We start from the raw sequence: 12,556 nt of genomic DNA, 5'->3' as shown, positions 1-12,556 counted from the left end.
AAAGGAAATCTCGCTTGTGTTCGGGGGTACGGACAAGTTTTTACCGTTATTTGGGTAGGATGGCGGGAGGGCGGCGGACCAAAGAGAGAGAGAGAGAGGGGGTTAAGGGTGGGATTGTTGCCGCTGCTGAGGCAAAAGGGGGAGAAGGCTGGAGGGGAAAGCGCGGCAGGTGTTCACACACAAAGAAACTGAAAGGGAATCCCACGGCCATTGGCTCCGCACTCAGGAATGCATCGAGTTTCGTCGGCATTCGCATTTCGCGATCAAATATACATGTGTATACACACACACACATGCATCGTCTTAATATAGTTATAAAATGAAGGGGGGAAATAATGTGTATGTAATGTGTGTGGAGTTGCGTAAAAATTGAGAGAGAGAGCGATAAGGCATAAAAATTTTTAAGTAAATAAAGACTACCCGTTTTAAGAAGATCACCCGTTATAATCCTAAAATCCGAAAGTGTGTAGAATCGCGTCCTGTAACTCGAAAATTTAATCTTGGAAGTATAACGGACAGATATAATGCGATTCACGAAGAAGAGCTTCTACGAACTCCTTGAATCCTCGAGATGAAGAAAAATCCGTTACATATCGATCTTTTTAAGCCGCGTTTCCATCACGTCGCGCGAACCGAGCACAGAGATACGGATCTTATTTTCTCCCGCGTTTAAGCCGGATTTACAATAAATATAGTATGAACCTTAAGCCGTAAAAAATTACCAATAAATTAATTATTCTCCTCACATTTGACTTGATCGATCAACTCTTTATCTAGCTTCTTATCCACTCATCTCGATCGACGACAAAGATACAAAGGAGATGCCGCAAGTATTGATATAGGCGTATATACTCTCCGACGCGGAAAGTCGCTAAACATTCCAAGGACTAGAACGTCCTTCGACGCGTTCGCGACGCCATTATTTAGGCATTGTGTCTCGGCAGGGTTTGCGCGCGCGCAAACGCGAGCGCGAGAGCAAACGAGCGAGTGCGCGCGCGCGCGCGCGCGCGGAGATTATTATACCGGTTTCGAATCTGCGCGATGGAGATCCGTGAGAAATCGCAACCTCGCGTCCGTGCGACCGTTATCGTGTACTCGTGGTAAGCACTACTACATGCGATTTTGATATATGCTTTTTTTTTACATATATAGTATATGCAATATATCTCTTCGTCTTTCTCATTTACCTCAGATATCAGTTTTCCCAGAAGAGGCTTCTCGGAGACGAGTGAGTGAATGAGAGAGAGAAAGAGCGAGAGGAGCAACAGGTGTTCCACCACACGCGCGCACGTTGATCGATCCTCTCGTCTCTCGAGGACAGGTCCAGTATCCTTGGATGAGTGTGGATCTAGTCACGCATACAATCGTGAAACGTGGACTGAATTCAAACCCATCCAGGGCCGCTGGACGGGCGATGGATGACGGAAACACGGGACGATGGCTCTTCACTCTTCCCTTTGACGCCGATGATCTTCCTCGGATTGATCTTCGCGGAAATTTCCTCGTCTTCGTTCTCACCGTTCCGAGGGGGACACAAACGACGTTGACGGAGCCGGAAAGCAGAGTGATGCGTTCGTTCGGGTACGGCATTAGCGGCCTCACTTGACGGTGGGGGCTTCCTTGGAGAAGGGGGCTCGCGCCCGTTCTCCTGTCTCCCCCTTCCTCCTCTTCGGAATACCGCGCGATCTCTCTTTGTCGTTCTCGTCCCATCGTCTTTCTCCCTCTCCGTCTCTTTTCTTTTGCTTCGCAGGCAAGCACTTACCGCCCTGGTGGGGCCCTTACGTGGAGGGGAGAGAAGGGTCGCTTTTTCCCAAGGCGTCCGGGGATCACAACAAAGAAAGATGCGATTTTCGAAGCGAAGAGTGGAGAACGAAGCGACCGCCGAGAGACCTTTCTGGACAGCAGCCTGTGTATGTTTGTATGAGAGCGATAGAGTGTCTCTCTCCCTCTCTCTCTCTTTTTCTTATGTGTTGTTAGAGAAGAGACTTATACCGGAAGGCGATGCCGTTTTCTCGAATAAAACGTGCTCGCTCGCTCCGCTTCCGCGAACCAGCGAGATGAATGCCGGGATTCTCTTTTTTTTTTTTAAAGAAAGTAGTATAAGTCGTTATATATAATCGTATTATAGTCATCTCAGCGTCGAAATATGAGTTGAGCGAATATGATGATTTTGAATCCTGATTTTGTTAAAAAAAAAAGAAAAATGAGCAGATGAGCACCACTGTCGAGAACAAAACTGCTATAAAGCCGACTCTGGGACGTTTTTTCTTACCTGAAATGAAAACTCGAAGAATTTTAATCACGTGTTCTACGTTGTTGTAAGCGAAAAAAATTTGTGGTTGACAAAAATGTACAAGGATGCATTTTTCCTGCTTTCTTAAAAAGGAATTTTATGTCAAATTTATGTTCCCCGACGCTACAAATTAAAGATATCAGAAAATAATTTTTTTTTAATATTTATTTTATTCTTTAAATAAAAATATTTCAAATAAAAAGTTGAAAAATTGCTCGAAAAATTTTAATTTACTTCTTTGAAGACTTCAGAAAGATCCAAGAATTGTAAAACGCGTGTAAAAGTTTCTTTAGGAGAATAGAAAATGAAATTTGAAAATGTTCCTCTAGTAATATATTTCTTTAGTTGTAAAGATTTAAGTTTAATGCGTTTCTTTTTATATGCTATATATGTCTTATTGTATTTTGGATGTTCGAATATGACGTTTTATATTGGCCAATTCTCAGGTATAGGATGCCGATTGTATTGCGCAATAGCGAGCGTGACCTTGAACTTCATCTCTTTTTATCTTTCTCCCACAGCATCCTGAAAGAAAAGCTACCGCAGCGGTGGTTCGCCCAAGGAGATGCGGCGTCATTTTGTCAATTCAAATAATGCAAAGGTGTGCCCTTTTATTTTTGGCTAGAGAACCAAATAATAATATAGTTATAATTTCAATCGGTTGAATTTTCAATTTTAAAAATATAGCTACGAATGTGTCTTACTTTTTCTAATTTTTATTTCCAACTTTATGCATTACAGACAATGCAAATATCTCAGAAATTTGCATTGTTGATTTCTCAACAATGTGTATATATTTTAAATAATACTTTGCGTTTTGAATATGATTTTATTATCACAAATAATTAAATATTAAATGAATATCGTACATGAATATTTTAATTTCTAGATCTAGTTGCGAACCGCTTGGGACTCTAGAGGGGGCCGCTAGAAACCGAGAAAATTCTTGTGATAACAAGAAAAGAAAAAAAGGCGACGACACACAGGTAGATGTAATCCAGGAAAAAGCTACCGACTTAAAATAGGATAGGAGTAGCAAGATACGAAGTTTTTGTAGATAAAAAAACTTATTCTCTTATATAATTATGAATCTTAGACATTTTATATGGATAAAATATTATTTCAAAATTTTTATTTAACAAGAAATGCTCAAAAAAAGACACGTAGTCAATGTAAAATAATTTCACGTGTGAAAGAAAAATCGCGATTAAAAATAATTTAAACTAATTATTTGTTTAGTTTTCGGATTAAATTAAATTCGATATCTTTGCATTAAAATATTTTCTAGAGAGAGTGATTAGATTGTACATTACAGAATCACGAGAATATCAGAGACTTTAAGACTCGACTTTGACAGGAAAAATCGGAGCACCGCTGCCGAGAAGTAAGGCTCTAAAGACGGTTGCGAATAGAGAAGAAGGATAGCGAGGAAGAAAGAGAAAGAGAGCGCTAGGTCATGGAAAGCGAAGGGGAAGGAGAAGCTCGCAAATTGTCGTTTCCATAGTGATTTATACGTTCAACTCGACCTGAAGTATCTTGGAGCGAAAAATCAGTGCAAAAACCGATCTCTAAAAATTCGAATTAAGCGTGCTCTATTGGTCGCAAAGCAAACTTACAAGAGAACATATTTATGATAATATCGGAAATTTAAATTTCCGGAAAATGATGTTATCTAACGAGAATGATAACTAATTTATTTATCGTCTGAAGATAAATTTATATTGCTTTGCGAGTTGCAGAAGAATCGATATAGATGACTCTGGTTGTATTAATATTGAAGAAATTGAAAAAGTTTATTTTGTATATTTGATAATTTTCTCATTTTTAATATTGTGTACATTTTTAAAAATACATTTGGGATTGAAATTCTACTCTATTTGATCCATCTTTACTTAGTAATTTTGTCATCTATTTGTTTCTTTTTGACTTGTTAATATATATGTTTTGATCGAGCAAACCAGTTCTTAATTTTGGTTTCATTTTAAGTTTGATTTACCCCAATTATTTTGTTCAACAATATTTTTTATTTTTTTAGGTAAAGAAGAAAGAGAATTTTAGAGTAATATCCTTTCTATAAAGCGAGCACGTTCAAGTATTTATTAGCAGGGCGATGCCTCGATGACTATAGCTTTTCTTTTGCCTCGAAAGATGAAAGAGAAGACATATAGTAGCATGTATGAAACAACGCGTTCCTTGCATCTCAGCAAACTGGTATTTGCCAACCAGCAATCGTGCAAAACGATGCTCCAATAATTCAATGTTATTCGAAGCTAACGGAATGCCGTTATCGTCTTCAACCGCGATCGCGTTACTATTAATCGATTGTAATTAGCAGATCGAGTTTGCGAATATGATATAAGAGCATCGCAGCATTTAGAAGAAAAAAGAAAACTCTGTGAATCTTTTCTAAACTGCACGGGGACGATTGCGAGCTCAGAAAGAGGAACCTTTGGTCCCCGAATTTCAAAAAAGATCAGCGTCAATATGCCGTTTGTTCAAAAGCGAAACATCGATGAGAGAAGATGTACCGATGAAAGGTTCCAGAGCATCGCTGGCGCCTTCAAAAGCGAGAAAATTCAGTGAAAGAGTCACTTGTTGATGCAGTGACAGTGCTTTCGAGGTCAGTAGACCACGCGCGGCGCGAGTCTCGCTGTAAACTTTAAATCGCCATTTACACGATCATCTCTCCCGGCGTCTTTTTGTAAATACTCGCTCATCGGCGTAGCTGTTGACTTTTCCCAAAAAGCAACGACACAACGATTTTTGTGACGCGTAAGAGATTCATTTTCGCGACGTGGATGAGATACCACGTGGAGCTAATCTCGATGAGAAGCCGTTTTGTCTCTTCAGGTATTCTGGTAACGGAAATTTAAAAGCAGTTTGAGTTTGTAATAAACACGCGCGCTCGATTTTGAGATTGAATTTTTTAAAATATTGAGAGGAGGAGGGAGGGAGACGAGCGCTTCTCTCCTAGGCAAGAATACGCATCATTGTTCAGGATTTTCTTCGTTTTCAGGAATAACATCGCAACCTAGGCTACGTCACTGGCGGGGTCCTCGTGACACAGATCAACGACGGCAACTATAACGGTACCCGTCGGTGTGACCTACTCTCGGCGAAGTCGCGCTCTCTCGGTCCTCCACCTTCGTCCTCTCTTCGTTTTGCGTCTTTCCCCTGGACTCTCCTTTCATCCAGGGCCGAATATTCAACAGGGCCTGTGCGTAAAATATATATTAATCGAATTTATACAAAGATTACATCAAGCTCTATCAAAGAAGCAATTCCATACTCTATGAAACAAAAATATTCTTCATCTTTTACTTGGAATTTGTAAAATATGCGATACAATGTTTCTAAAAAGATTACATATCATCGCCCTGATGCTATTTAAACACTCAATTCTATTCTGTCGTAAATTATCTAGGAGTATCGAACGCCTGCCGTCTTCTGATCGCTTCGCCTACTCTTCTATCCGACCGGAAATCACTGGAATCAGGGCGAGTCGAGATGATCGGCCGCCACTGCTTGCCGTATAGCATCTTCTCTCCCGTACGCTGCGGGCTATACTTTTTCTTCCACGAGAAGCATTGGTACGGGTCGTATGGGCGGACGATCGGATCGGACCGCGGTTGATTACGGACAGTAATGAAAGCGGCCTGCTTGCGCACGGTGGGTAGATAGGTAGGTGCGTGTCGCCGTCTGTCATGTAGCCGCGCGACTTCCGCACCTTCTGCCGCGCCGCACCTTTGTCGTCGAAGTCGTCAATGAGATCGACAGCCGCAATCGTTGTTGTTGTTGTTGTTGTCGTTCCTCGTGCGTAACAAGGTGACATAGCCGAGACCTTGTGAGAGAGATTCGAGTAGTCGATTGTCACGGTTCAACCGCGGGTCCAGCCGCTGGACCAGCGAGTTATGAGAGCGATCGCGCCCTTCGTCTTTCAGGTGAGCTGCTTCAGCATTCTCAACTCTTTATTTCTTCCCTTTTCTGTGAAAATAAGTGAACCAAGTGTTTTCGTTTGTTAAGAGATGAATCGAAAGAGGATGAGAAGTATTTGTTTTTATGGGATTGATTAATTTGCTTTGTTTTAATTGCTTGATTTGATTCTATGCCTATCACCATTTCTAATTAATTCCGCTTAGTCATTTAAATAATCTTCAAATCTGTATGAAATATGAAACAACTTATTATAACGTGTGAATTTCTAAGAAAAATCGAGCACTTTTTCTTTATTTTTCCGATTTTTTTGTTTACATTCGAGTTATTTTTCATTTTTAATTTACAATGAATTTTTCTACGCTTTAATTTATATTGCGTTTTTTCATCACTGAGAAGGCTCTAATCTAGAGATCAAAATGTCTAGATTTAACACATATAATATTGTAATGCAATTAATAAATGCATATGTATTGTCAACTGCAGTAGCTCGTTAATTGGCCTTTTTTATTTCAAGTTATAAAATTATTCAATAGATTCAACACAGTAAGGTGGTAACTTGAACATTCTTGTTGCAGGTGATTGCATTGCAGTTGACGAAATGTCAAGGCAGCGGTGGCGGGCCGAGCACGTTCGGATACGACGCGTCCTCGGCCTGCAGCAAGCCGTACTCGCGCGCGGGACGCGCGCACCATGAGGATCTACCCTGTGACTTTCGCCGACAAAATTGGTGCACGATCGCTGGTAGCGCGTACCCTTGGTACTATGTCCATTTGCATATATACGTCTCTTCCGCTTCTAATGATTGATATTCTTTCAACTTTCGCCCGTCCGACATTTGTACGCTCGCATGCACGCGCGCGCGCTCGATGGTGTGGCGAAAGTTTCAGCATCACATGTCATCCAAAAGTAAAATCAGGATTGATCAAATAAATATCTAATTTAGAATTGAAATCTAAGATTGGAAAGCAACACGGTTAATTAAAAATTTTTTTAATCTTCTTTTTTTGACAATCACACATTTTTCTATTTCAAATATAAAATATAGAACTTTAATATACCTTAATTTTAAGTAATTAATTCTATTTTCATTTCAGTCCTGTATAAATTAAAGTAAAGAAGTAAGAGAAAAAAGAAAATTCTGTACATGAAAATATAAAAAAATATATGAGCTTAAATTAGAATATTTCATAAAATATGTTGATTCTATTTTTTAAACATTAATAATGTTTTATATATTGTCGTCGTCTTTATTATTACGCGGAATAACATAATTCTTATATTAATTAAGAGACTTTTATGTGAGGGAAAATTCGCGTTTTTTATCAATTTAATCAAAATCCATGCTCTGTTGCTCGTTTATAGGCATGCAGTACGTCGATTCGTGCAGGAGAATCAAGGATTGATGAGACGCATGTACGGCGACGAGAGTTATATCAGTATTCTCCGAGCGGAATTCGAGAAGAATGATATTGAATTCAAGTATGATGAGTACTACCATCATTTCGCCGATGATATAAAGTAGGTCTCCTTTGCCTTATTTTCTTCGACAATATTTTATTACTAATTACTTCTTTCTCCGATTTTTGAATATGTTTGAGCTTTAATAAATTTAAATTTCTCTTTTTAATTTATCTCGTGGGAATGAATATAAATTGTCATCTCGTGTGCCGTGTGCTTTCCAGGCAATTTCAATATGAAGATGATTACGAGGTGATGGATGATGATCAGTCGAAGCTTAATGCGGACGATGAGAATCGCGAATTCACCAGCCGTTCCTTTAATGATCCTGTCGCCAAACGATTGAACAAATTTCCGAAGCTCAGCGAATACACCAGACCGCACTTCAGGCCCACCGAACGGACCACCAGTTCGACCGCATCGAGCACGAAGATTCTCTCCTCGACTTTGTCTTCAACATCGACCACGACCAGTGCTACGACTTTCGATACACATACGTCATCCTCGACAACGCCCATCTCTAACACTACCGTAACGAACATGGATGAGAAACGGGAAGAGATCAAGACTCAATCTCTCATAACATCAGCTTCTCCAAAGTTTTCAAACACTACTGTCGAGATTGCTGATAATGGTGATGTTGCGGTGAATATCACGACAACAACGGCGTTGCCGAGCATTACTATGGCTCAAATCGTCAGAGAACAAAATTTTAGTATCAACGAGATTCCTGGGCAGAATGACAGAATCGACGAGGATCTGGAGGAACTTGGAGAAGTGATAGCACATTCGGAAGAAATAACGATTAAGGAGGATACGACTTTGAAATCGATCGATACGGGAGGGACGACAACGAGTGTCTTCGTTTCTACGGAATCGCTAATCAATCGAGATGAGGAAGCGGAGGTGCTTGATGTTGCTACGAAGACAACCGTACACGAAGAAATAATAGCTGCAACAAGTCACGAGCAACAACAGTTTAGACCGCGTCCCGAGTATCGGCCAACGAGTGTGGCCGAATCATCGGCAAGTGTCAGTGGACAACTTTATCAGGACGTCGCGGCGAAGGATCACCACGAGCAACCAGTCCTGAAGCTTAGGGGAATGTAAGTATAATAATTCCACTTACCTATTATAAAAATCCTTATAATAAAAATTCTGGCTTATTAAATAAAACAAAAGATTAAAATAAAATATATATATTCTTATTTAAAGAAATTTTAATTTAATTTTTATAAAAAGATTTTTATAAAAAGATAATAAATTAAATAAGAACAAATTTTTTATATAAAAATCTTTGTATAAAAATTTATGCAGATTTTTAAAGAAAATTATATTTATATTTAAAAATTATATATAAAGCAATTAACAAAGTTTTTAGAGAAGAGAGGAAGAAAAAATCAAACTGTAGAAACGGTATATAATTAATATTAAATGAGAAACTTACAAGGACGTAAATTCATCAAATGGCCAATTTTTACTATTTGTGCAGAAATGCCTGCCCCGTCAAGGAAGAAGTAGTGGCACCATTCTGGGCTAACAATACTCGCGGCGAAGTCTTGGCTCTTCTCAATCTATATCCCTTCGAGCAGTATGTACATTGGGAGAAGTGCACGTAAGTATCATTGTTCCTGGAAATATTAAAAATAAGAAATAAACCTATAAAAAATATTATTGTCAGCTACTGAAAATTATTTTAAACTGCCTAAAAATATATAAGAAAAAGACATTATATATAATATATATATTATATATTATATATACATTATATAGTATATAATATGCTAAGATTAATGGCATGAGCAATGGTTTTAAAATGCTTAAAATTTTAAATAAGGTTTAAAATGACTAAATAATAAAATGTTTTACCCCTTAGACTGAATAATCCACGTCTAATCTATAAAAAAAAATATTTTAGTATAGAAAAATTGTTCAGCTTTTCAAGTTTTTTGTCTATTTTTCGTCGAGTTCTTATTTCTCATTCATTCTTCATTTTTCTGTTCCTTAACTTTCCAATTTTCGGTTGCAGGCACGAGAACAAGCAAATGTACTGTCGTGACGGATGCAGATGCGAACAGCAGTATCGGCTGCATCGGTTGCTGGCTTATGACCCCAACAACGAATGTCGCGGAATCTTCAGCGATTGGTTCAAGTTTCCCAGCTGCTGTGTCTGCCGCTGTTATGATCTGCCATTAGAATTTCGAGTGACATCGCGTTCACCACGCACCTCGCGCAAGCGACGAATCAAGGTGCAACCGCCAACACGGGACCGTTATCAGTGATCTAATTGTTTTCTCGCTGGCTGATCGCCAAATAACACAGCGTAAGTGTGAGAACGTCCCGCTAAAACCGTATGCAAAATTCTAAAAAATGCAGTACAAATCAATTCTCTAATTGGAAAAATCTTCTCTCCATTCATTTCAATTTAGAGATTATTAATATTTATTTATTACTGTTAACATTTACACCTTGAAATATTTTTTTACATGTACCAAATATTTTTCATATATTGAATATATATTTTATATGCATATATATCATATATATTTTATATGCAAAGTTTATATGTGATTATATAAGAGATTTTTTGCATATTTATAAATATTTATAAAAAGCATATTTATATATCGTTGACATTATTTATTATGTTATGGTAAATTAAACTAGAACAATGATATTTGTAAACGAAAGAATATCGAAGAAAAGTACGATTAAATTCTAAAAAAAAGAAAATTCATGCTTTTATACACATATGCGCATGATAGATAAAAAAAAATTTCTATTGTTAGTATATTTTTATTTACTATAATCTATCAAAGCGATTTGGACAAGATTTCGCTTTAACCCGGCAGTTATTTTTGCAAACATAATATACGATAAAAAAATAATAAAGCTAAATCAAAATAAAATCATCCTTGTTTAAATCATTCATATAAATTTTTAGTTTATGAAAAGAAAGCGATGTGTATACATACATATATATATATATATATATATATATATACATATATATATATATATATATATATAACTAAAATCATTGGAATATATTCGCTGGTTTGAAAATATATATAGGCTTTACCTTTTAACATTATCGTATATTTAGAACGATTATCATATATTTAGAACGATAACAAATGTATGTAATAGAGGAGAAAGTGCGTATATATTAAAATAATTTAAATGAATAATAATACTCCTATACACTCGTTGGCAAATGTTATACTAATCCATATATTCTTTCGAGATTTTAAGATGTACATATATTTATTTTGTGTATTCGCGCGTCACAGCGCTAAGCTAAAAATTATATTAATATTTAGCATTATAATACTATATATATTCTTGATATAATTTTTGTAATACAAATAAGGCTCGTGAATGAAATACGCCATTTTTATACTACACTTCTCTTCGTTTTCGTAATCGTTATTTGTGCATTGTTTAATAAATATTCTCGCAATTTATAAACTCAAGTTATTAATCATTGTTTGATCTATTCTCACAACTTAAACTTAAGTTATATTAATAATTAATCAATAAAAGTGCGCACGTTGATGCGTGAATTACCCCGAAATAAAATAAAACAGTGTGCTCGTTTCGTTATATATCTGACTTTATTTTTCTTTACTTCCTTTACATATCTCTGACAACGTCGTGTGTCTTATAAAGAAGAAGGTTCACAAACAGTAACGATCTTGAAAACGTTAATACTTTTTTCTGTTTCGGGCATTAGCGGGTGGCGCGGTGAATACAATAATACCGATTATATATATCTTGTCGTACACATTCATTACATGGTATTACAAACGTCATATTATTCGTATCCCGTTGTAATATGTATGTATATATGTACACATTATATATAGTACATATACAGGATATTTCGTATTGATCAATACGCAACATTCTGTAATATTTACGCATAGAATATACGCGTTTTTACGTATGTTTAATCGTGTAATAACGTATCATATAGTAGTAAGAGATGTGTGTATATTTATATAAATACCAGCTAAAACATTTGGTATCAAAACTATTGCAGGAAGAAGAAAATAAAACGTCTTCGAAAAGTATATCTCACTCATCAACGCCCTTCTCGTGTTAGCGTTTAATAGAGAATATTGTATTAATTATGCATAATAAAAGGGAGTCTCTTACTTTTGAATTTATGCCAAAAATTATTCCGATTCTCTTAAAAAAAAAAAAAATAATAATAATTTAAGGAAATAATAGAACGTAAAATGCGAGTAATAATATAAGACAATCAAATCATTGTATAAAATGATTGTTATATATTTTTTTTAAATTAGAAATATGGCAGAAGAGAAGTCAAAGAGAGGAAGATGCGATTCTATAATTCTAATTAGAGAAAGACGTTTCATTTTCGACGTGTAATATTTAATTCGGACAAGTACGTCCAATTTCTTCTTATATGCATCAGCACGAAACAGTTTACTTTTATAATCAGATTGTCTACACACTAATTTCGCATTCCATCAAGAGTTGCAACGCCACACTCTGCGGAAGACTATATAACCAATTTGTATAAAAAATATCTCTATTTCTTGGCACAATCACAAATCTCCGTTCGTACTCTGTGTTCGCACTCGTATAATGCGTATCGATCATTGCACTTTTTTGACGAGTTCTATTAATTGCTTATGTATTATCGAGCTGCCTATTGTTTGATGTCTTTATAGTTTTTTATCCAGAATTAATAATGAAAAGTTTCCTGAAACTATATTACATACATTACTTTCGCAGATATAAAAATTGCTTGATGATTGATCGCAAAATAAATAACTGCTTTACTTAGATTTCTCTTCAAAAAGCCAAAGAGAGACACGCGATCAAAAACGTTTTTTT

At 36.6% G+C, this 12,556-nt stretch overlaps 1 protein-coding gene across 4 annotated transcripts; it reads left to right on the top strand.

Annotated features, from left to right (window-relative positions):
- Positions 1-30: 30 nt before the first annotated feature.
- On the top strand, positions 31-11,907 carry LOC126853392 (protein spaetzle 4). Of its 4 annotated transcripts, none has more exons than XM_050599089.1 (11): positions 31-1,910; positions 2,815-2,894; positions 3,183-3,279; positions 3,651-4,913; positions 5,310-5,510; positions 5,718-6,234; positions 6,805-6,986; positions 7,592-7,708; positions 7,912-8,793; positions 9,180-9,302; positions 9,717-11,907. In XM_050599089.1, the coding sequence occupies exons 6-11, from the start codon at positions 6,205-6,207 to the stop codon at positions 9,967-9,969; spliced, it is 1,587 nt and encodes a 528-aa protein (XP_050455046.1). In that variant the 5' UTR covers positions 31-1,910; positions 2,815-2,894; positions 3,183-3,279; positions 3,651-4,913; positions 5,310-5,510; positions 5,718-6,204; the 3' UTR covers positions 9,970-11,907. The 4 variants fall into 4 exon arrangements, with proteins under 4 accessions (XP_050455046.1, XP_050455043.1, XP_050455044.1 ...); XM_050599086.1 differs by having other exon boundaries at positions 7,592-7,747; XM_050599087.1 differs by lacking the exons at positions 31-1,910; positions 2,815-2,894; positions 3,183-3,279 and adding an exon at positions 3,300-3,340 and having other exon boundaries at positions 3,609-4,913; positions 7,592-7,747.
- The last annotated feature ends 649 nt before the right edge of the window (positions 11,908-12,556 follow it).

The sequence above is a fragment of the Cataglyphis hispanica genome, chromosome 12 (assembly GCF_021464435.1).
Source record: "Cataglyphis hispanica isolate Lineage 1 chromosome 12, ULB_Chis1_1.0, whole genome shotgun sequence".
NCBI classification, from domain to species: domain Eukaryota; kingdom Metazoa; phylum Arthropoda; class Insecta; order Hymenoptera; family Formicidae; genus Cataglyphis; species Cataglyphis hispanica.
This window is presented reverse-complemented; position numbering and strand designations above follow the sequence as displayed.

Coding starts and splice junctions, on each gene's coding strand:
- LOC126853392 (XM_050599086.1), top strand. CDS start 6,205: ATGAGAGCGATCGCGCCCTTCGTCTTTCAG. Junction 6,235..6,804: donor TCGCGCCCTTCGTCTTTCAG/GTGAGCTGCTTC, acceptor TTCTTGTTGCAG/GTGATTGCATTGCAGTTGAC. Junction 7,748..7,911: donor CATTTCGCCGATGATATAAA/GTAGGTCTCCTT, acceptor TGTGCTTTCCAG/GCAATTTCAATATGAAGATG.